The 24,527-nt window shown below is 35.5% G+C and overlaps 2 protein-coding genes, 2 long non-coding RNA genes and 1 pseudogene across 4 annotated transcripts; 4 read left to right on the forward strand and 1 right to left on the reverse strand.

Annotated features, from left to right (window-relative positions):
- The first annotated feature begins 5,758 nt into the window (after positions 1-5,758).
- On the forward strand, positions 5,759-6,414 carry LOC108825180 (uncharacterized). Its single transcript, XM_056994947.1, has 2 exons — positions 5,759-6,270; positions 6,384-6,414. The coding sequence occupies exons 1-2, from the start codon at positions 5,759-5,761 to the stop codon at positions 6,412-6,414; spliced, it is 543 nt and encodes a 180-aa protein (XP_056850927.1).
- Positions 6,415-7,290: 876 nt separating this feature from the next.
- On the forward strand, positions 7,291-8,156 carry LOC130499903 (uncharacterized). Its single transcript, XR_008938756.1, has 2 exons — positions 7,291-7,709; positions 7,924-8,156. It is a non-coding gene; the product is annotated as an uncharacterized LOC130499903 (long non-coding RNA).
- A 145-nt stretch (positions 8,157-8,301) lies between these two features.
- LOC130499902 (uncharacterized) lies at positions 8,302-9,406 on the reverse strand. The gene is made up of 2 exons (XR_008938755.1): positions 8,931-9,406; positions 8,302-8,633 (listed from the first exon to the last, which is right to left on the reverse strand). It is a non-coding gene; the product is annotated as an uncharacterized LOC130499902 (long non-coding RNA).
- Positions 9,407-12,766: 3,360 nt separating this feature from the next.
- Positions 12,767-18,900, forward strand: LOC130499767 (F-box protein At5g49610-like; annotated as a pseudogene).
- A 495-nt stretch (positions 18,901-19,395) lies between these two features.
- LOC108826746 (uncharacterized) lies at positions 19,396-22,265 on the forward strand. Its single transcript, XM_018600109.2, has 3 exons — positions 19,396-19,711; positions 19,839-21,830; positions 21,914-22,265. Exons 2-3 carry the CDS (start codon positions 19,871-19,873, stop codon positions 22,105-22,107), a joined length of 2,154 nt encoding a protein of 717 aa, XP_018455611.1. The 5' UTR covers positions 19,396-19,711; positions 19,839-19,870; the 3' UTR covers positions 22,108-22,265.
- The last annotated feature ends 2,262 nt before the right edge of the window (positions 22,266-24,527 follow it).

Here is a 24,527-nt window from a genome sequence, read left to right on the forward strand (position 1 = left end):
TATATGCAAGTTAACTTTAGCCAATGCCATTAGATATGTTTCTATATCATGTTTACATAATTGAAAGTTAGAATCTATTTAATATATCTTACTAAAACTCAAGTAGAAAATCAGAGTTTTTGGAGACTTGAATAGGAAGATAGGAGATTTGATACTGTTTGGAAACTTGGATAACAGATTAAATGAAAACTGTTTGGAAACTTAGATAATAGATTAAATGAAAATTGTTTGGAAACTTGGATAGTAGATTAAATACTTTCTTTTATTTGCACATTTAACCATTACTTTTACAATAAATTAATTATTTCCTTTTTGTATTTCTTTTTTTTACATATTCTGCATCTGCATTTAAAATCATTTTGAATTAATTAATTATAATTTCAAAGCTTATCTAAACAAATCAATATTCATATATTCACCAAATCATAAATTATTTTCTTTGGGGTGAAAATAAAAAACACAAACTGAAATATATAATATATATTATATCAAACAATTTTTAAATATAATATTACTTTATTTAGTTTAGTCAAAATATAAATTTCAAGAGTTCAATTTAAAGAAAACAAAATAACATAAATTAATAATAATTCATAGAAATTATGCAAAAAATTAAAATTTTAATTTTTAGTATGTTGTTTCATTTTAAACTAAATTAACAAAAAATAACAGGTTATATATAAATAGTAAAATTACATCAAATTACATCGTTTAAAACTTTTAATATAATATTATGTACAAATAAAAAAATATTATCAAAAATCTATATTAGAAAAATAATATATTCTACTATATATGTCAATTATAAAACATTAAAAATATACATGAAACTTTTTTATAAAACCAGCGGGTTATGAGTTTACGTTGAACACAAGTCAAACTAGATATCGTTGCGGGTTAATGTATGATTTTTCAAATTCCTTTTTAAAAACAAAGTCTACACAAGTTATAAAATTATCGAAACAAACTGCACAAGTTATAAAATTTTAGATAGAATATTATGTACAAAAATACTTTTTGAAATAATTTAATAAAAAAGTATTTTATTTTTTCACAGAATCAGATTGATAAGGACATCAAAACACCAGTTGAAATACAAATCTTCATTGATATCGTGTTTATAGAGTTTTAAATTAAGCAAATACAATTCAGATATGTAAATATTCCGAGGTTTTAGTCGGATTATCTTCGGTCCGGGAAGGTTTGTAGGAGACAAAAAATATGTAAATAAGCAATGTGTTTAAAAGATCATTACATACTTTATAAAAAAAATCCCCGCGCGGATCAAAATCTTGTTTACCATTATGCCACTTTCATTAATACTTAACTAGATATTGACCCGCACGGGTGTACGGGTATTAATTCTTACATTTTTATACAACGATATTTATTTTTCATATTAGCTAGTGCTATATGTTTAAGATGTCATGTAATATAACTAATTATATTCAAAATATCTGGACAGAATCGGGTAATATAATTATTTTGATACACTATCCGAACCCGTTTTAGACATATTGGTTATTTAGATAATTTTAGGTTTCTATACATCAAAACAGAAGTCATCCAAATCTAAAAGAATCCAACTCAAAACCCATACACAAGTTTATAATATTGAAACATACCTTTTATAACAAAAAGAAAACAATATCCGAAAGAAACAACTTGTACCTAAATGAATAACTAATGTTCATGCCTAACTGATTTTAATAAAAAAATTCTTTCTATGTGTTTGGCTAAATTAAGTAAAATAAAAAGTTCTTTTATTTAGTAAATTATTATATGGAGTGTAAATTTAAGTGACGAAAAAAGTAACACATTTTTATTATCTTAACTTTAAGTTATTATTTTATTCACAAAACATGTCTTTGAATTATGTTTTTGACTACATAATTTTCCAACGATTAGAAACTAAAATAAAAAATATTTTAATAAAACAAACTAAACCGAACTTTTAACCATATATAAAATCTAATTATTTATATTTGTGATTTTATAATTGGCACAAGTTTATATTGATTAATTAATAAATAAAAATCTGCACTATTATTAAGGTAATATAGTTAATGAAATTGTTAAACTAAGTAAAATATGGGAATGCAATTAATGTAATATTGCTATCCATGTTTCCAAACAATTTTAATTTAGACTACTATTCATGTTTCCAAACAATCTCAATGTGTACTTCAGTTTTAATAATATAGATACGTGACATATTTAGAAAAGCACACAACCTTAAAGTATAATAGAGTTTGCAAATAATAGTGTTAGACTATACAACTATTAACTGTTACTTTTAAAAAACGTAATATATTTGACATCCTCTATACAAAGATTAAAACCTTATGTATACATATTCATATAGATTCATAAATTTTGACAATGGTGCGTTTTGTTCAATGTATTTAACGTTCATTTATAAATTCTGAGATTGTATTTTTTATTGTGATTTTATCCATTCTAATTGGTAAAATAAAAATTGAATGGTAAAATATTAAAGTTTCTTGTTTTTATGGCTTTTATGAAATTATACTATCGATATTGGTATTTAAAGTTTGAATTTTAAATTTATTTTTAAAGCAAATATTTTATTTAAACCAACGTTTTTAAACCCGGACCAAACCTGGTCGGACCGGATTGAACCATGAATCAGACAACAATCTGAATTGGATAATGCCAAAACCTAACTAAAGTTATATCGCTTAAAAATCCATATCGAACCATCAAAAACCCGGGAACTGTCGGCCCAATGAACCAACAAAATCTTGATTTGAATATAAACAAAAAATTTGTTAATAAAACAATTAAATTTTCTTCGTTAAAGTAAAAATATGATTTATAAAAGATTAATAAAGTATCTTCTCTTGTTTTTTTTTACGTTTCTGCAACTCAAAAATCACAAAATTTACAAAGTTTAATTTTCACGCTAAGATATTTTTTCTTCTACTTATCACTTCGTTCGTTTTTTATTTCATAGTTCCCTGTGTTGAAAATTTTAATAATTGAATTATTTATGTTTGTGAAATTTATAGTTTATCAAAGAACGAAAAACAATTATTTCAAAATATAGGTTTTAAACTAATGTGTATATAAATTTTTTTTTAAGGTAATGAAGATACAGAGTGATAAAGATCTAGAAAATAAAGTTTAAATGAGTTTTATGTATTGATTTTATATTTGACCTATTAAATTATTTTATTAGTTTTGTCAGACTTTAGTTGTTATTTTTTTTGCACAGAAAAAAAATTGTTATTTTCTAGATGAAACAAACAAACAAAGATGAAACTTACTCCACGACCATAAAGAAAGATTCAGCACATACATTCTAACAACCAACTTAACTGTTGAGGTAGATCCTACAACTAACAAAGAGCCAAGCATATAGTATCAAAATACTTCAAGAACTAAACCAGAGTACTGTGAATGAGATGCTTCCTCGTTTCCATGAGGGGTGAAATTTGTCTGATCATTTCGTAATCACATAAGTTATTCCTCAGAACAAAAAAACATCAATAACGACTGTATCTAACGGATTCTGAAAATACCAAAAAGAAAATACTTTACCAAATAACATATAAGCCTAAGGAAAATTTCACACAGTTTTTTTTTGCTTTGTCTAGACACGACTTAATCAAGCTAAGTGCTACCATATCTCAGATCTAAAGATTAAAAAAAGGACTGATTGATGAAATACCTATGAAGGAAGGAATGATGCCATCTTTCATGGTAGTTATCTCATCAATCACTCCAACATATTGAGTTTACTGAAGCGTCGGAAAACCTCACGTTTAAGATAATCGTTTCCTGAGCTACTGATGGTTGGAACCTCTTCTCGACGGCGGACTTCTCTAGTTTCAACAAAGTGAGGGTCAATGGCGGCTTCATTCTCCGGCTTCGCTGCGATTGACTCAAAATATCTAGGTTTAGTTTTAGTATCGTTAATAAAACTTATATGTTTTGATCAGTGGCATACAATTGTAATTATTGTGGAAAAGGCATGGTCAAATTTTATTTGTACTTCAGTTTTAATAGATTAGATTTTTGGAAATTTAGATAGTATAGCAAGGAAGCTTTGAGCAACTTTAGAGCTAGAATTTGGAAAACAAAAAAGCTGAACCACAGCAACCGAAAAATGAATCTGAACCTAACAAAATCCGAAATAAATACTCGAATGATTCTACAGTATTATAGTATTTTCACATTCTCTTTCATGCAATTCTCTTTTAACCAGTTTAACATGCTGCAGGGCGGTACATCCCACTGACCAAAATATAACATCTTGAGTAGCTACTTATAAAGAGCATAATCATAAATATAATATAGAATTTTAATGTAAAAAAAATTTGTAAAAAAGCATATAAATGTTTAAAATTTTAAAATATTGTTTCTACATCAGATTGCATATGCATATGATATGTGTTGATTATTGTTGACATCTTAGGTGGGGTATTGAATCGTGAAGCTGGTTTGAAACAATTTTGCGCTTTTTAAGCTGAGATTTGAAGATAATTCTTTATTTAATTTCTTTATCAAATATGTACGTCAAATTTATTGATCACTACAGTACAACAGATTTAGAAATTTAATATTCATTGTAAAATTAAAATATATCATGATGTTGATGAATGAAAGTGTATTATTAATCGTAACAATCTTGCAATGGACCATCATAAGAAAATTAGGAATGGATAGAAAAAGAACGAGTAGAAATAAAATTTGGGAATGATTAGGAATTATAATTCTCTACAAACAAAGGAAGGAGAAAGAATGAAAATGAAAAATTAATCTTCATAAATGGTAAATCTTTCAAGGAATATTAAGGAATGTGGTGTTCTACTTCATTTCCTTGGTTACCATTAGAAGTTAGATTAATTAATTTATCCTCAAATTTATTCAAAATGAGTCATGTTGATATAGTTTTTTCTTTATTTTGTGTATACAGACATTGTTTTATCATATCCTTACATAATGATGTAAATCTTTATTCAAAATGAGTCATGTTGATATAGTTTTTCCTTTATTTTGTGTATACAGACATTGCTTTGCTGATGATGTGTTAATCTTCTTCGACGGTTCAGAGGAGTCTCTTCGGGGTATCTTAGGCATTCTTGAGGAGTTCAGACTGATTTTGGGGCTGAAGATTAACAGACAGAAGTCGGAGCTACTGCTAGATGGTGGAAGTTCGAGTAGATGTCGGAGCTTGGCATCTGCAATGGGGATTGCTCAAGGGGCCCTTCCTCTCCGTTACTTGGGAGTCCCTCTCTCTCCGAAGAAAATGACTCGCTCGGATTTCCAGCCTTTGTTGGATAAAATTGCTGCTAGATTTAACTCATGGACAGTTAAACACTTGTCTTTTGCGGGGAGGTTTCAGTTAATTCAAGCAGTGATCTATTCGACGATATCTTTCTGGGCTTCAATGTTTATCATTCCAGCTGAATGTATCTCCATCCTGGAACGTATGTGTGGAGCATTCTTGTGGAATGGAGCTCCGAACTCGGCAAGAGGAGCAAAAATTGCCTGGGAGTCGGTTTGTACTCCGAAGGAAGCTGGAGGTTTGGGCCTAAGGCGTCTAGCGGACTGGACTAGAGTCTTGGGTTTGAAACTGATTTGGCTCATTTTTGCAGCAAGAGGCTCTTTATGGGTTTCGTGAGTGCGTCGGAATCTCATTGGCTCAGAAAATTTCTGGGTGCTGGATCCAACTCGCAAAGGTAGCTGGATTTGGAGAGCAATTTGTAAGTTGAGACCTTTAGCAAGACCGATGCTGTTCTGCGAAGTGGGTTCGGGTATCACTGCTAGCTTCTGGCAGGATAACTGGACTAATGCTGGTCCCCTTATTGAGTTGATAGGTGAAAGAGGTCCCCAGATCACGGGTTTAAGTATTGATGCAGTTGTGGCTGATGTTTTGACGAGTGATGGATGGCGTTGGGATCGGAGTAGAAGTAGAAGCCCGGTAATCGCTTTGTTAAAAGACACCTTGCCTAATGCTCAAGAGATTATAGCTTCGGAAGTGGATGACAATTATGTTTGGATCCCGGTGAGGGGGAGAGGAAATGGTTGTTTTTCAGTCTCTGAAACGTGGAGGGCATTGCATCCTTTCCCTTTGGAAGTTCCCTGGCATAAGGCTGTTTGGTTTGCAGGGAGGATTCCGAAGCATGCGTTTATCACGTGGATAGCAGCTCGTGATAGAATGGTTACAAGGGACAGGCTCATTAGATGGGGTTTGTCAGTTCCTTCAACTTGTGTTCTGTGCACAGGAAGAGAGGAGAGCAGGCAACACCTATTTTTTTATTGTGTTTACAGTAAGCAAGTTTGGTCCTTTTTTCTTATCCCGTTTGCATTTGACCTCGCCAGTGCTGTTTGAGGAAGTGTTGTGTTGGTTGAAGGCTCCCTCAAGAGATTCTAACACGACTCTGATAGTAAGACTCATCTTCCAAGCGGTTCTGTATTTGCTTTGGAAGGAAAGAAACAACAGAATTCACTCAGCAACAGCGAAAACTCCAGGAACTATTATAGCAGAGACTCAACAATTGATTAGGCTCAGATTGGATCCTCTGGCTAGAAGACAGGTTCTTGTTCCGGGTCACCTCTCTGTTCTTGCAGTCTGGTTATCTTTTTTTGCAGTTTAGAGTTTGGTTTTCTTGCAGCCTGGTCTGTTCGCAGGCTTTCTTTTTTTTTTTTCGAGCACTGTCCGTTTGTGGATATGGGCTCCATATTTGTTTTTTTTAATAATAAATGGAAATTAAAAAAAAAAAAAATAGATGTAAAAATAATTGAATATGTTAGCCATGCTTTTTATTTGTTTTTTTTTCTTAAATAACTTTCTCTATTTCTATGATATATAAATTGTTTGTTATATAACGTCTGTTTAAAAAACACAATGGCACAAATAAAAATGATATAAAATCTAAACTAAATAGTAATGAAATAGAGAGAATATAAATATAATAAATTAAAACCAACTCTGTAAATTATCTATACACATTGAGGTTTTTAATAGAGAGATATTATATATTCAGATATATTGTGTTAATTATTTATGAAATACTAAAAATAGTTGATATAATATTTTCTTATAAACTTAATTCAAGTGTATTTTAGAAGTTTTAGTATGAAATCATTTAAAATTATTAAAAATGACTAAATGATTTATTTTTTAATTTGAATCATATAATATTTAGTCAAAAAGTTTTTTAAAAGCCTTATATTTTAATATATATATATATATATATATATAGTTTTTAACACTATAAGTCACTTTTCAACATTTTATTACTTGTTAGGACACTTTATACTACTGGGACAGTTTTTTGTGCTAAAAAGACTAAACTGTCTTCAACTTAAACATTTTCTTGTTGTTGCACGTGAGTTTGAAGTTAAATTTAGTTTGTGTTTTTTCTCACGTCCGATCTCATCTTCTCTCTCTATTCTTCTGGTCTGAACAAACAATAAAGCTATGTTTCTCTCCATATCAATCCTTCTGTGTCCTGGATCTTATATCCTAAACGTGAAAAGAGACAGTTAATTTATGACAGCGGAAAATATATGGTCGGGATCGGAGTTTCTTCAAAATTCCGTTTCGAAACTCTTTTTCTGGGTGGATCGGTTCACAGTCAGCACCCAATACCTTCCCCTCCAATCATAAGTTGCATAATTTCTACCTACAAAACACCGATTAAAGTTTGATCCTTCTGAGAAACTCTTTGTTCTTTGTGAGTTATCCATCTCACCTCATCTGAAAGCAAGTGAACCAATTTTTTTTGGAACTTATGTTTGAACATTTATTTAAAAATCAAAGTCTTGATTCAGTTGAGCTGTGACTATATAAATGTATTTTTTCACCAATAATTTTTTTTATTACAAATCAGATAATTTAGTTCTGAATTTTGTTTTAACTCCACATAACTGAAGAGTATGGAATCATAGGTTACTAATTTTGTTTGAAGATGAGCCTGGGAAACAAGTGAAGATGAGCCTCTGAAAGGTGAATGGGTGGGCTACACACAGAGTTGTGACCATTTACTTATCGAAAATGTATACATATGTACACATATCAATCGGTACACGTGTACATTGTTGTAATTTAATGCACATGTACGCCACTATAAACGCAGTCCACAAAATTCTTTACTTGAATAAAAGTCATTCTTACTGCGGTTCGTTTTTGCTGTTCAGTTCACTTAAATGATTAATCTTTTAATGACTGAAGATGAGAAGTGGCGTCTATGTGTACGATATGCTGGAGTGTCCACAAGATATGGGCATACATGTGGACATTTTAATGACTAGAGATTCACAGATCTATAACCCCAACGCCATGCGTTTATGTACCGTTCTGAGTTTAGTGATGTACAACACTATGATATTGATGTACATATGACCACCTCTGTACACTGTGATATTGATGTACACATGGATACTATACAACTGACACATTTCAAAAAGGTTACAAAGGTGGCTAGTAAATAACTCTTAAAAGACATTGCATCTCAAACTTGCCTTGTCCTAACAATTTTGTCTCAGAGAAGTCATTGGTGGCTCTAGCTAGCTCTTCTTATGTGAAAGTTCTTTGGAGAAGCATAGCAAAAGCCATGGAAAGAGTGGGAAAAGTACTAGACAATCTGAGTAGTCGGATCCTGCTCATGAAAAGTACTAGACAATCTGAGTAGCTGAAAAACACAAAAACATTCTAAATCTTAAAATAAGATTTTCAATTTTGGAAAAAGATTGAAACTTTGTAACCAAGGTTTTTGAATTGGTCTGATTTTCTTTTTAAAACCTCATAGTCATCTATATGTTTGAAGAACCAAATATTCATCATTCCTAATTTCCTAGAATACTCCATATAAATTGATTTTCAAATCCAAAACATGATACTAGAATGAAGAATCTATGACTGAAACCTCAATTTTACCCAATCCAAAAGTATGTACCTTTCAAGATCCGTCGTTCCCCATCGGATATTGCAAATGAGACCACTTTCCATGTCTGAACCTTGAAAACTTCACATCCCTTGCACACCAGATCTCCAATAATCAAGCAAACCAAACGGAAATATCCCCCTTTCCTTTATAGATAAAACTCATCATGCTGGGAAATTCCCAGAAAAACTCTCCATCTTTGTCCCAAACACCTCTTTTCCAAAAAATCCTTTGATACGAATCCATCTCCAATTCCGTCGAAATCCATCCCCTCGTTGATTCTAGTTAAGAGAATCACAAAGATCCTCCCGATCGATTCAATCTTCACTGTGATTAAAAGATCTCATTTTTTATCGCCGCCTAGGGTTAGAGAGCGTTTTTTTAAATCTGATATCAATATGTTGATATCCACTCAAAATCTTGTGACAGAAAAAAAAAGTAAATACAAAAATCAATTTAGAAAGAAAGAGGATATCATGGTAATTTTATCTTCCTCTATATGTGTAAAGAGTCGATGAAAAGTGTCTTGGTAGACTAAAGTGACCTCTATATATGTAATTCTTTCTATATATATATATATATATATATATATATATATATATATATATATGTACGCTTCCAACACGTATCCACTTCCTAATATTTTTAAAAATCTCGCTTCTGTACTTCCATATGATTCTGCTTCTGCCTACCTGCTTCTGCTTCCATGTAACACTACATATGATATAAGTATACGTGTTTCTATTATGTGTTTTCTATCATTTTATGTGAATAACATGAACGGTTATATAGTGTTTTAATTTTTTTATGTATTTAGAAAAATTTACAATGAATGTGTGATCATCGTTAGAGTAAAATAAATAAGGTTCATAATACTATGAAACACATAAAATAAAGGAGTAAGGTCAGAAGATGATAGTGTTTTATTGATTAGAAGGCATGAATACAACGAATTGGTTCGTAAATCCTAGTTCTACCTACATGCTTCTATAGTCAAAAAAAAAATTAATTGAGTATATATTGGTCAATGAATATTTGCACTTCATATACAAGAATAACATCATAATTTGCATGCATGGAATTTACCTTTTTGGCTGAACTGTTTTTTTTTTCAATATGGTTCTTCTACCTTTACATTACCTTACGAAAACTTATTGCTTCTTCTTATTGTTTTCTCATTTCTCTATTTTTTTCATTTCTGAATCATTTTTTCTTTCTCTCTCTCACGCGTGATCAGGCATAGACACGAATGAGTTATTATCTTATTCACACTAATCGATACATTCATTGGTTCTTCTTCCCCAACATCTTCTCTCATAAAAAAAACACCTTGTGTTCTCCATCGAATCAGAGGAATTTTGATCGATTTACAGCATAGTATCGAAGCTTGAGGCCGAGGACTGCAGATCGAGCAATTCTGGTGTGCAGCGATCGATTTCAGCAATCCTCCGGGATCATAGGATTTCTGACCTTGTTGAAATTTTGCATGTTTGGTCTCTGATCTTTGTGACTCTTCGATATTGGTCCAAGACTTTTAAACAAACAGATTCTTTCATCAAATTTGTTCCACAACTTTCAAGTGTGTTGAGGTTGCCTTGAAGGTTCTTGTGACTACTGATGTCAATCATAGACCTGGACCGCGGGTCTGACCCGTAAAGAACTGTCGCGGGACGGGATTGGGCCGAGATTTTACAGACCCGCAAATTAGCGGGCTTTGCGGGACGGGTCTTTGCGGGACTGGATCTTTTGCGGGACGGGACGATGCGGGTCTGCGGGATTACAAAGACCCGCATTTTTTTCCTCTTCAATTCTTGTTTTACCTCAAAAAAAAATAAAAAAGAGTGAAAAAGGTAATTTATATGACTTTCCTGTGAAAAAAGAAAAAAGTTTCAGCAATGATGATTCGAGCTCCGACGATGATGTTTTGAGCTCCATTAATGTTTTAATTTGGTGTTTTTAATTAATTTTGGGATTAGCAGTTTAGTTTTGGTGTTTGATTATATTTAGTTTTTATTCATTTAAACTAAAAAATTGGTTATGAACTTAAGAGTTATAAGCTAATGAAAAACATATTCTGAAATTATCTTTAATTGGTATGTAAATATGTTTGAGTGTGACAAAATTAACTATAACTATTTTATTTGGTTAAGATAACATGAACAAGACTAAGCTCTGATCAAAGCGGTAACGAAAATAAGCTATGGTTAGAGCCTTGATCGACTAAGCTATTTAATTCTATAACAATGTTGTCGTTCAGCTGACAGAGTTAGTCTTGTTACTGATTAGAGCCTTCTTCGATATGTATTTTATTCTTCATGTTCTCTCGTTACTTATCATTGTTATCTTGTTACATCAATAGAATAGAATATACATTAACATCTCACTTTACATGCACTTTTTGTTTGGTTATGACTTCATATATATATATATATATATCATCTCATGTTCTATATGCACTTTTAATAGAGAAAATATGCATAATATATTACAAATTTTGAAGAATTTGCATTGTAGACATTTCATGTATATTAATTATGTGAACTTGGTTATGTAGAGGAGCAGCCTGATGCATCTTAGAGCAGCATGCAGCATCAGGAAGTGTTCTGGAGCGGCCTGCAGTCAAGCATGATCGGACACATTACATTAACGTATATCCCGCGGGACAGCCTGTAAAGGAGTGTGCAATTTGCGGTACGGGCTTGGGACGACCTTTTGGAGACCGCAGCCCGCGCGGGCCTGACCCGCCGTGACCCGCAAAGAGATGAGCCCGCTGCGGTACAGGACGGGACGGGACGGATCAACCTGTTTGACATCTCTACTTGTGACTTATAGTGAAAGTTATTATACATTTAGCCGACCATTTATTGAAAAATTCCATCTAACAATAATGATACCCGGATAATTGATATATTAGTTAACTTATCAGAGTTTGAGTTTATAATGATAATCGACTACTAATCGAAATATCCAACTAACAATAATATTGTTCAGATAAATATTTAAGTTAGACAAACCACTAATATAATAACCAGTTAAGATATAAAATATACGGATAAATTGGAATATAACCATCTAAAACGAATAGAGGTTTGTTAGATGTAAAATATCCGGATACATTGAAATATAACCATCTAGATCGAAAGTTAGTTTGTTTCTTCCTCTTGTGAGCACTCATAGGGATAATCATGTAATTTTACTATGTTTTTTTCTCCAATTTTTATTGTTTTTTCATTTGTGCAAATTACCATCTTATTTGGTATTTTCCATGCAAATGACTCTTGGTCAATTCTATTATAAGGTTTACGAGTCCTCCTTTTATAGGTTCCCAAATTCGAAATCTAAGTTATCATTTCATATATTAAAATATGGAAATATCGTTTTTGTTAAAAGGTTTTTATTTTAACCGCAAGCAAGAAAAAAAATGACCCGGAGGCCGGAATGCCATATGAGATGCTTTTGATGTGTAGATGCTCTTGAAGGGGAGATTAGAGCCAAATAAGAAGGTAAATTGAAAACTATGTATAAGATCATCTCTAATGGTTTTCCTAAATTTCCCCCTCAAAATGAAGTAAATTTAAAATGAGTTTAAGATTCACTCTAATAATCATACAAAAAAGGAAAAGTAGTCAGTGCTTAAAGACATACAGAACAAGACTTCTGTATTATCTTTTTGCTATTTTGTTTGCTTTGGAGATAGCTAATAGAAAGGTAACGTTGGTAATTTTCCTTTTCCTTAAAAGAGAAAAAGTACATACATGAACATCTCGTGATTGTCAACCGACACTGGTTCTATTTATTCTTTACTCGTTCAGGGTTCAGGGTTCTCATCTCTTTTCACAGAGAGGATCATGAGCTCTCCGGTGATAGATCAAGACATGATCATAGAGATTCTCTCTCGTTTTCCGGCTTGGGATGTTGGAAAATCTAGGGTTCTTAACAATAAGTGCAACAAGAGAAGCTACGAGTCTTGGTTTCTCAACCTCAATCGCGACAGAACCAATTCTATTTGCGGCTACTTTGCGGCTACTTTGCGCAATACTTTGCGCAACTATCAAACCAGATTTGTCTATGATGAGAAGACAGTTTCTGAAAACAATGGAGTCTCAATCGATTTTCTACCACCGGGAAAAATAAAGATTGAAGCTTGTGATGCAAGTCATGGGATTTTGCTCTGTGCAGTGTTAACGAAACAAGACCAAGTGTGACGGAGTACATAGTCTGCAAACCAACCACAAAACAGTATCAGATCATACCGAACCCAACAATGCAGACTTGCGCTGTCTCATTCGGTTTAGCGGTAAACCAACTCAACCCTTTCCGGTATAAAATACTTAGGCTTTCTAGGTTACCGGGTGTACTGAATCGGAGTCATAGAACTTTCGTCTGTGAAGTTTTCGATTCCGATTCGTTTAAGTGGAAGAGGATAAAGAATTTGCGTCTACCAAGAAATGACGGTCTTATTCTTTCAAAACCGGTACATGCCACTAGATTCTTGCACTGGTTATCATGGGACGGCAATGTGATCCGGTTCTGTCTCGAAACTGAAACTTGGTCTTTCTTTAAAACACCAAACTTTGGTGTTGCTCCAACATTGGTCAGATACGAAGGGAAGCTAGGTGTTAGCCGTTGGTGGATGACGGGTTCAGGAGAGGGACTAAACCGGTTATGGGTTTTAAAGAGCAGTTTTGAAAAGTCGTGGGTAAAAGTGAAAGATATTAAACGTATGGGGATAGTAGAAGACGTGTTGTGGACACCAAGCAACGACATGGTAACGCTTTCAAGCCGGGATCGTCTTTGTGTGTACAACGTAAACTCAGAGAAACTGAGCATGATTCACATGAAAAAGGAAGGCACCGATTATGTTTGGTTCCCGTTTCGTTCTGACTACGAGAGGGTTGATATGGATGAAAGTAGAGAAGCAGATAACCGCAACTGAGTCAAAGGCCAATAGGGTCAACATGAAGGGAGTTTTTCAATGTATGGTTAATTATGTGTCAAGAAACCTAGAATAGGGTAATGGTTTTCTTGTCTTGATAGAGGTCAAAAGACCAAAGTATATATACAAACTAGGTTTTCCTAATATCATACGATATGTACATAGAGATAAAAGGAATATTAACATAACCTAATATATGGAAATATACGATAACATATTCGTATATATCCTCAATACCCCCCCTCAAGTTGGAGAGTGAAGATCAAGAACTCCCAACTTGGGAAGAAACTCGTCAAATCCTTTGCGTCCAAGAGGCTTCGTGAAAATGTCCGCAAGTTGAGAGTGAGTAGAAACATGTATGGTTGCGATGGTGCCTTTGACTATCTCATCTCGTATAAAATGGCAATCGTTCTCTACATGCTTCGTCCTTTCATGAAAAACCGGGTTAGCTGCCAAGTAAATTGCGGACTTGCTATCACAATGTAAAGGAATCAGAGAAGTGAAGTTAATTCCAAACGTCCGAAGGAGATTGCGTATCCAAAGAACCTCCTGAACTGTCGATGACATTGCCCTATATTCAGCCTCACAACTGGAGCGTGAAACGCAGTCTTGTTTCTGTGTTTTCCAAGATATAGGAGAGCCACCAAGAGTGATAAACCATCCAGTGAGAGACCGGCGAGACGTGCGACAACCGGACCAATCAGAATCACACCAAACAGATAATGTGAGATCAGTATGAGCGCGAAGAAGAATACCCTGTCCTGGATTACCTTTCAAGTAACGCACGACTCGTAAAGCAGCATTCCAATGAGCCAGTTTAGGCTTCTGCATGAATTGAGCAAGAAGATGAACCGAATATGCAAGGTCTGGACGAGTAACAGCAAGATAAATAAGTCGGCCAACAAGTCGTCGATAAGCAGCGACGTCTGCAAGATCAGGTCCTTTATCGAGAGCCAAGGTCTGATTCTGTTCCACGGGAAAGGCGACCGGTTTAGCAGCCAGAAGACCAGTTTCCTCAATAATGCCAAGAGCGTACTTTCTTTGGCAGAGATAGATTCCAAGAGGGCTACGAGCAAGTTCCAAACCAAGGAAATATTTGGAGACACCGAGGTCCTTCATGTGAAAACATCGATTCATGTAAGTTTTGAATGATGCCAAGAGAGACGGATTACTTGCTGAAACAACAAGATCATCCACATAAATGAGAACCTGAATGTACTCCGTACCACGATCCAAGATAAACAAAGAGTAGTCAGATAGAGACTGTGTAAAGCCATATGTTTTTAACGAGGATGATAGTTTTTCGAACCAGCATCGAGGGGCCTGTTTTAAACCGTAGAGTGACTTCTTCAAGAGACATACTTTGTTCTTATCAGAACCCTTGAAACCTGGTGGTGGTCGCATATAAACCTCTTCTTTTAGATCACCGTGAAGAAACGCATTATGGACGTCCATTTGATGAATCTCCCAGTTACGAGATGAAGAAATCTGTAGAAACGTTCTTACTGTAGTCATTTTCGCGACAGGAGCAAAAGTTTCTTCATAATCCTCTCCTTCAATCTGACTGTTGCCACACACAACTAGCCGTGATTTAGGTCGTTCCAAAGTCCCATCAATTTATATTTAAAAACCCATTTGCAGCTTAGAGCATGTTTACCAGGCGGTAAATCAACAACTACCCAAGTGCCGTTGTCCTCTAAAGCCACATATTCGTCTTTAATAGAGTTTCGCCAGATCTCGTCAAGTATAGCCTGACGATAGGATGTAGGTTCTTGCAAAGATGAGATAGCAGCGAGGAAGTGGCAATGATTCTCGGAGAATTTCGAACAGTCAACATATAACTCAAGTGCGTAAGGAGTATCCGAGGAGCGAGACGCATAAGGTAAGATAGTCTGGAGAACGTAGTCCTGGAGCTTGGCTGGAATGCTCTTCGTTCGTAGACCGCGACCAAGCTCCTGTGCCGGAGAAGTTAAGTCAGCTGGAGGAGTTAACGGTAAGTCAGCCGGAGTAGGTAAAGTCAAGTCAGTCGTAGTAGGTAAAGCAGCCGGAGTAGTATCTAATTCAGGCTGAGTAGACGAGTCTGGTGGCGTAGTAAGTGTATCAATATCAACCAAGGTAGACGAAGAAGGAACCTCAGTAGACAACTCGGGTGCTACAGCCGGAGTAAAGTCATTATCAGACGAGATGTCAGAGTCAGAAAGAGTGTCAGTCGCAGGTGACGTCTCAGCAGTCGGAGAAGGTAAGGAGACGGGCTCAGTAACAGGTAACGGTGAAACAGAGTCTGTTGGTAGTTCATCAGATACAGGAGGGATGTCTGCGACGATCGGAATGGCTGGAGGGACTGGAGAGACCCCAGACGAAGAAGACGAAGTCGAGGCATACGGAAATTCCGATTCGCAGAAGACAACATCTCTGCTTGTAAATATTTTATCAGTTTCCTGATTGAGAATGCGCCAACCCTTTTGGCCGTTAGGATAACCGATAAAAACACCTTTAATACTCCGAGCAGCAAATTTGTCACCCTTGTGATGTTGATTATGAGCATAACAGAGTGAGCCGAAGACTCGAAGATGAGTAAGAGGTGGTGGTCTGCTGTAAAGTATTTCAAAAGGCGTCTTACCCTTGAGTAAAGGAGTAGGAGTACGATTTATAAGATAAGCTGCAGTCAAAATACATTCGCCCCATAAGCTTATTGAAAGGTTAGCTTGAAACCGTAAAGCTCTTGCCACATTCAGAATATGTCGATGCTTTCTCTCGGCTCGACCATTTTGTTGTGGTGTTCCTACACAAGATGTCTCATGAAGAATGCCATTGTCTCGGAAGAACGATGAAAGGCACATAAATTCAGTTCCGTTATCACTGCGAAACTTTTGTATGTCTGTGTGAAACTGTCGTTTAACCATAGAGATGAAGTTCCGAATTGTCTTGGGTACATCAGCTTTGGTCGACAAAAGGAACAACCACACAGAACGAGAGAAGTCATCAACAAGAGTGAGAAAATATCGAGCACCACAACGAGCTGGAGTTCTATAAGGTCCCCATAAATCACAATGCACCATCTCAAACAAAGCTTTAGTTTTATTAGAACTTGAAGAGAAAGAACATCTGGTCTGTTTGGCGCGGATACAAATCTCACACACCTTATTTTGAGAAACACTATCAATAGAAATAGGTAAAAAATCCAAAACTCTAGAAGAGGGATGTCCTAAGCGATGATGCCAAACTTCAGATGTCACTGAGTTGTCTCGAAGAATAGCTCCTGCGAACTCCATCCCTTTCAGAAAGTAAAGCCCATGAGACTGCTCAGCCACTCCAATCAGCGTCCTGGTAATGCGGTCCTGAATCAACCCAAGTTTGTCAGTAATCTGAAATAAACACGTTTTCTGTCGTGCTAACTGAGATACAGATATCAAGTGACACTGAAGTCCTTCCACAAATAATACATTCTGAACTGTAAGTGTAGGACTTAGAACAGCTGTGCCTTGCTGTGTCGCAAGAGAAATCCTGCCATCAGGCAGTTTAACCGGTAATGATAGTGTATCTCGTATATCAGTAATGGAGTCTAGTGAACCAGTCATATGATTCGTAGCTCCGGAGTCAAGTATCCAAGAGAAAGAAGGAGACGTACCGCTTAAGGTATTAGGAGGCGTACGCTCGTTCAGTAAAGTCACCAACGTTTTCCACTGATCGTCGGTGAGACCAGTAAGTCCGACACGATCTGAAGCAGTGATCGTGTTAGCCGAGTGTTGCAAGTTAGACGAATGAGACACTGTGTTTGCTCGAGCAGGATCAGATGGTGATCGATTCGCTGGAGTAGAACCACGTCCAGCTGAAGGTAAGCCTCCTCTAGGTCTGTCTCCCCACCATTCTGGGTAGCCAAGAGAGCGGAAGCAATTTGACGCTAGGTGACCTTTGCGTCTGCAACTTGTACAGGTAAGTTTCATTCTCTCCTCTTTAGAGATAAAGCCACTGCGAGATGAAGAAGCCCCATAAGTCTGAGATGTACGAACAGCATGAGCCATAGTTTCAACTCGTTCATCTAGAGTTCGAGTCGTCTGTTTGGAGTCTTCATCCTGAAGCAGAGCACTATACGCATCATCAAGGGAAGGAAGAGGGTCTCGTGAGAGTAGGCTAGACTTGACAGAACCATAAAGCGACTCGTCAAGTCCTTTGAGGAACTCGTGTAATCTGTCCTCTTCTCTCTCTTTCTCCAAGTTAACTCCGATAGGACAACCACAATTCTTCATAATCCTATGTTCGGATAAGGCCGTCCAGAGTTGCATCAGTTTCCCATAATACGCTTCAATAGATAACCCATGTTGTCTGCAAGTTGCGAGCTCAGCCTTAATGCGTTGAACTCGCTGCCCATTATTAATAGAGTAACGCCGACGAATGTGTTCCCAGTAGTCGCTGGCGAGTTCCAAGTAAGATAAATTTGAGCGAACAGATTCTGTAATTGTCAGCTTAATCCAAGAAAGAACCAAGGCGTTGTTAGTACACCAGTCATCAAAATCAGCAGAGTCCGTGCTTGGTTGAGGTATTGAGCCATCGACAAAACCAAACTTCTTTCTTGCCTTTAGAGCCATTCGTAAGTTAGTGGACCATTCATTGTAGTTTGATCCTTTAAGCAACGGTTGCGAGATAACAGAGTCGGGGTTATCGCTTGATGAAAGATCATATGGAGATATCGTACGACGTCGAACCTCCACAGCCGTTTGCGAAACTGTAGTCTTCCCGGAGGAACCCTGTGTATCATCATGGCCGTCGTCGCTGCCCATAGCTTAGACAGGTAGCGACAGAGAAGTAATAGCCGTTAGGAACAGAAGATTGAAAAAAAAAAAATTTGCTTTTTTTAGAGCTCTGATACCATGTCAAGAAACCTAGAATAGGGTAATGGTTTTCTTGTCTTGATAGAGGTCAAAAGACCAAAGTATATATACAAACTAGGTTTTCCTAATATCATACGATATGTACATAGAGATAAAAGGAATATTAACATAACCTAATATATGGAAATATACGATAACATATTCGTATATATCCTCAATATTATGTAAAGAATATTCAAACCTCGCTTGGAAGAAGACCATATTTACATTATAGTATGATATGGTTTTCAGCCATAAAGATTATCTGATTATGTCGGATCTTAGTCCAAAGACAACTTGTAATAAAAAATAGTTGTATAATAGCATGACCCGCTTTGGACAGAGGAAGTGCTTTAAGAATTAAGTTTAAAAAAAAAAAGAAAAAAAAACAGAGGACAATGTGGAAGACTTTCACATTATTATTTCCCCTCATTTTTGGCTCAAAATCTAAATTAATTACAATTTTTTCTTGTTAAAAAATTACATTTATTTGATAAATAGTTACGACGAAGTCGCGGGAACATAAATGGCTTCCAGAGAGTGCGGACAACGGCCAAACACAAACCAAATCAAACCTGTTCCAATTTTTTCTTTTTCTTTTTGCAATTAATAAATAGATTTTCTGGAAAAGTCATTTTTCTGCTTTTCTCTTCAAAACCGTTACAGAGAGACAGCGAAAACCTTCGAGGATATATTTTTTTCTAGGGACTTTCAGAAGCAAGCAGCTAACCCTAAGGAAAAAAAGGGAAACTAATTTACCTTTTTTTTTCTTTTTGAAACTTCTTCTGATTCGAAGTTATATAGGTAAAGATCTAGGTTTCTTGTTTTTTATTTTTCTTCTCAAATTTCTAGTTTTGAAACCAAATTTTATATAGGTAAGGGTTGGAGATCATTTATGTTTTGGTCAGATTCAATTACACGAGTATGTGATTTCAAGTACTCCAAACAGAACTCAACGATCCCTTGAGGAACAAGGATCTTCATTACAGGTCTTTTTCTTGGTTCTGTTTTTTTTTTTTTTGCCTCCATATGCTCTGTAAAATCATTCAACATTTTTAATGTAATTGAATTCTCCTCTGCTTCTGATTTGATTTTTCTTTTTTCTTTCTTTACCAGACAACCTTGTTCTACTTTTTTACAAGCCTATAATGGAGCAGTTCAGGCAAATCGGCGAGGTTCTTGGAAGCTTAAACGCGCTTATGGTATTACAAGACGATATCTTGATCAATCAGAGACAATGCTGTTTGTTGTTAGAGATTTTCAGTTTGGCTTTCAACACGGTAGCCGAAGATATCAGACAAAACTTGAAGCTGGAAGAGAAGCATTCCAAATGGAGAGCCCTTGAACAGCCTTTGAGAGAGCTCTACAGAGTGTTTAAAGAAGGTGAAACCTATGTTAGAAATTGCATGTCTAATAAAGATTGGTGGGGCAAAGTAATTAATTTTCATCAGAACAAAGATTGTGTTGAGTTTCACATACACAACTTGTTCTGTTACTTCCCTGCCGTGATCGAAGCCATCGAAACAGCTGGAGAGATCTCTGGTCTTGACCCTTCTGAGATGGACAGAAGGAGAGTTGTGTTTTCGAGAAAGTACGATAGAGAGTGGAATGATCCTAAGCTGTTTCAGTGGAGGTTTGGGAAACAGTATCTGGTTCCCAAGGATATATGCAACCGCTTTGAGCATTCATGGAGAGAAGACAGGTGGAATCTAGTGGAGGCGTTACAAGAGAAGAGAAAGTCCAAGAGCGATGAGATTGGCAAGACGGAGAAGCGTTTAGCTGACTTTCTGCTGAAGAAACTGACCGGTTTGGAACAGTTTAACGGTAGGCTCTTCCCGAGTTCGATACTGGTTGGTTCTAAAGATTACCAAGTGAGGAGGAGACTAGGCGGTGGTGGTCAGTACAAGGAGATTCAATGGTTAGGTGATTCTTTCGTGTTGAGACATTTTTTCGGAGATCTTGAGCCGTTGGATGCAGAGATATCTTCTCTGTTATCGCTATGTCACTCGAATATACTTCAGTACCTATGCGGATTCTATGATGAAGAGAAGAAAGAATGCTCTCTGGTAATGGAGTTGATGCACAAAGACTTGAAAAGCTACATGAAGGAGAATTGTGGACCTAGAAGAAGATATCTCTTCTCTGTTCCCGTTGTGATTGACATCATGCTTCAAATCGCTAGAGGGATGGAGTATCTTCATTCAAACGAGATATTCCATGGAGACTTGAATCCAATGAACATTCTTTTGAAAGAGAGAAGCCACACCGAAGGTTACTTCCACGCCAAGATATCCGGTTTCGGTTTGAACTCGGTCAAAACTTTTACTCGAGCTTCCTCTAGACCAACCACTCCTACTCCTGTGATTTGGTATGCACCTGAGGTATTAGCAGAGATGGAGCTAGACCTCAAAGGTATAACAACTCCGAGATCGAAGTTTACACATAAAGCTGATGTGTATAGCTTTGCTATGGTGTGTTTTGAGCTTATAACAGGCAAAGTACCGTTTGAGGATAGTCATCTACAAGGAGATGAGATGGGTAAGAACATAAGAAGAGGAGAGAGACCTCTCTTCCCAGTCCCTTCCCCTAAGTACCTAGTCAGTCTTATCAAACGGTGTTGGCACTCAGAACCTAGCCAGCGTCCCACATTCTCTTCCATCTGCCGGATACTCCGCTATGTCAAGAAGTTCTTAGTTGTGAATCCGGACCAGGGTCACATGCAAATCCAAAACCCGCTTGTGGATTGCTGGGACTTGGAAGCAAGATTCTTGAGAAAGTTCTCGATAGAGTCAGGGTCTCACGCGGAGTCCGTGATGCAAATACCGTTCCAGCTATACTCGTACAGGGTCGCGGAGAAAGAGAAGATGAGTCCAAACTTGAACAAAGAAGAGAGTTCTGACACAGGAGGTGAGTCTGCTTCAGAAAGCGTTTCGGATCCACCAACAACGCCAAAGTATACAAAGTCATTGTGCTTAGATGCAATATCTGAATACTCAGAGTCGTCGGATACAAGATCAGTTTACTCAGAGGCTCCTACGAAAAAAATCTCATCAGCTTTAAAGAAAAGTGGTGGTGACATGGCCAAACTCAGAAGAAATTCAAGCACAGGTTAGAAATATATTTTTTACACAAAAAAATAAAAAATAAACAAAGTGATTTTTAGGTCTAAAGACTTAACTCTTTTTCATAAGGTTTCCGGTCAACAGGATCATCGCCAGTAAAGCCAAGACCAGCACCGAAAGTGTCATTGCCGTTAAGTCCATTTGGAAGAAACAGCAAAACAAGGAAGGATACAAGACTGCCTTTGAGTCCTATGAGTCCTTTGAGCCATCCAAGACGTAGTAGACATCTCTCCGGTCCTGCTTCTGACTCTGAGCTAACTTAGCTTTTTAAGCACCCATACTTCTTGTCATTTTTGTTTGTGTGTGTAAAATTTACTAGTTTCAATTCGTTTGTCCGTTAGATACTTCCCTTGTTGATTTTCTAGCTTCTGCAAGACTAATAAATATTTGATTTTTCCGACTGTATTTGGAATTTCATCGAAGACGCAATTACGTTTGATTATCAGTGAGGAGAGTTCAAACGATTGCTCCGTTCATAGCTTCTGCCTGTGATGTGTTTAGTAGCATCTCTGAAACTGATTTAGTTGCGTGTTCTTCTTTGAAATTGGCTACTCGAAATGTTGAAATCACAAGGAGGCTTTCTATCTGTTTAGTCATGAGGTAAGAAGCCAGATTCTATTCTTGTTGCCATTTCATAAGGGTCTTGTACTGGTTTATTGAATTCTCTCTACGGACAAGAAGTGCATAGTTATGTTATTCGACTGGGACTGGAGCTGGATATAAAGGTTTGCTCTGCTCTTTGTTGCATCTGTGTGTTTTAAATTTCTGTGCACCAGTAAAAGCCCAGCATTCGTACGGTATGCTTTTTCGGTTTAGCAAATTTACTTTTTCTAGATAAATATGTATTTTTATAGGAAAAAGGAAATCGAGTTTTGAGACTGCTATAAATACGGGTCTGAGAGTTATAAAATTATTCATTCACACAATAATAAGAAACCCTAAACAGATATTTACCTCAATACATTTTGCTTTTTACTTTCTTTAAAGTTAATTTGCATTGGTTCACAACACTCTTATTTATATTTATAGACATGTACTCAACATGTGGGGAGCATTAGTGTCATGTTGTGAAGTTCACGAGAATAATCATTTGGCTGAAGTTGTGGCAGATTGTTGGGTAATATCGCACTGGCAAATTATTACGAGCCCATTTTAATGATATCAATCTGTTGAAAGCGCAGTGAAATATAAGTTTGTGTTGCCTTGATCATGGATATATTTGTTTGGAAAATATTTCAACGATAGCATGATATATAAAAATCAATAACTAAATTATACAAACACTTTTTACAAAACAAATCGTCTAGTGTGAAAAGGAAGAATTTATTGAAATCGTAGTACAATCAAAAGTCCGCTAAATAAATGAGTATCATTACAATCACCATGAACAAAACAGAAACTTAACTAATAAGAGTTATCTCCAAAAAGCAATAACAATAACAGTAACAAGGGATCAATACATGCTTCAAAGCCTGAAAGCAACAAACGACTTCACCTCACAAAGATTACAGCAACCAAAGACTAACTCCAATGTATAAATTTAAGATGAACAAATCAACAACACATCTACCAAATTTCAATTCAGTCAGAGAAGATTTCATCGTTGGATAACTCGAAAACAACGATGCTATAAAACTGTAACGACTAGCTTCACTAAAACCTAGATAACATAAGATTCAACTGTTAAAATCCAAATCATCTGGGTGAACCACTAACTCACTAAGTGACAAAGCTTCCACAAAAATATCATCAAGATCAAGATCTGTTTGACCCTTCAAAACTTGTCTTGACAAACTCAGACAATTCTATTTTTTCTCTCTTTTTAAATTTTTTGTCTACTGATTTTTTAGTACTATTATTTCTAATGTCAGTTCTAACCACACAAATTAGGTTAAAAAGTTTTATATAATGTCTTATTAACTTTTTTTTTTTGCTAAATTATAATGTCTTATTAACTTCCAAAGCTCAATACTAATTTAAAATATATCATTGGGTGAAACCTATATTTGGTTTTCTCCAACCAAACCTATTAAATTTTCTCCTAATGGAGTAACCCAACAAACTCTTCCCCAACTAAGTGGAGAAAACGTCAATTCTGGCTGTCCTTTAGCATATTTCAAGATTTTCTTTGTCAAATGATTTCTTTCCTCGTATCGCTTCATTATCTTTCTTATGAATTTTCTTAAATTTCACTCCCTTAAAAACACCGCGCCACGTATCCAATAATGCTTTTTATAAATGTGTTTCGACTTCGAATAAAATATAGAATTCTAAATAAATAGTGTTTTGAATATCACAAAGCAAGATATATTTTTCCTACCTGAAATCCATTTCCTCATAAAAGTTTTTCATCTATAACAACTCTTTACAAATTTTAGTTCATCAATTAACTCTGCTTTAGTAGTAAATAATGCAAGATACTTTTGCAACCTTAATTGCCATGCTAGAACACACTTTTCTTACTATATACATGCTTCGGTTAATCTTTTTATATCTTAAACTGATCGGTTTAGGATTGTCTCAACCTATTAAAATTTTGTCTTTTCTTTTTATTATTTTGTTTTTTTTTTTACTTTTCAGCTTCATAATAAGAAAAACAAAAACAAAAATATTTTAATATGAAAACTGTAAAAACTGTAAAAACTAGAAAGAAAACACGTCGCATGTATATAAATAATTAGAT

This window comes from Raphanus sativus, chromosome 9, assembly GCF_000801105.2.
Source record: "Raphanus sativus cultivar WK10039 chromosome 9, ASM80110v3, whole genome shotgun sequence".
NCBI lineage: Eukaryota > Viridiplantae > Streptophyta > Magnoliopsida > Brassicales > Brassicaceae > Raphanus > Raphanus sativus.

Coding starts and splice junctions, on each gene's coding strand:
- LOC108825180 (XM_056994947.1), top strand. CDS start 5,759: ATGCTGTTCTGCGAAGTGGGTTCGGGTATCACTGCTAGCTTCTGGCAG. Junction 6,271..6,383: donor ACAGGAAGAGAGGAGAGCAG/GCAACACCTATT, acceptor TGTTGGTTGAAG/GCTCCCTCAAGAGATTCTAA.
- LOC108826746 (XM_018600109.2), top strand. CDS start 19,871: ATGGAGCAGTTCAGGCAAATCGGCGAGGTTCTTGGAAGCTTAAACGCG. Junction 21,831..21,913: donor CAGAAGAAATTCAAGCACAG/GTTAGAAATATA, acceptor CTTTTTCATAAG/GTTTCCGGTCAACAGGATCA.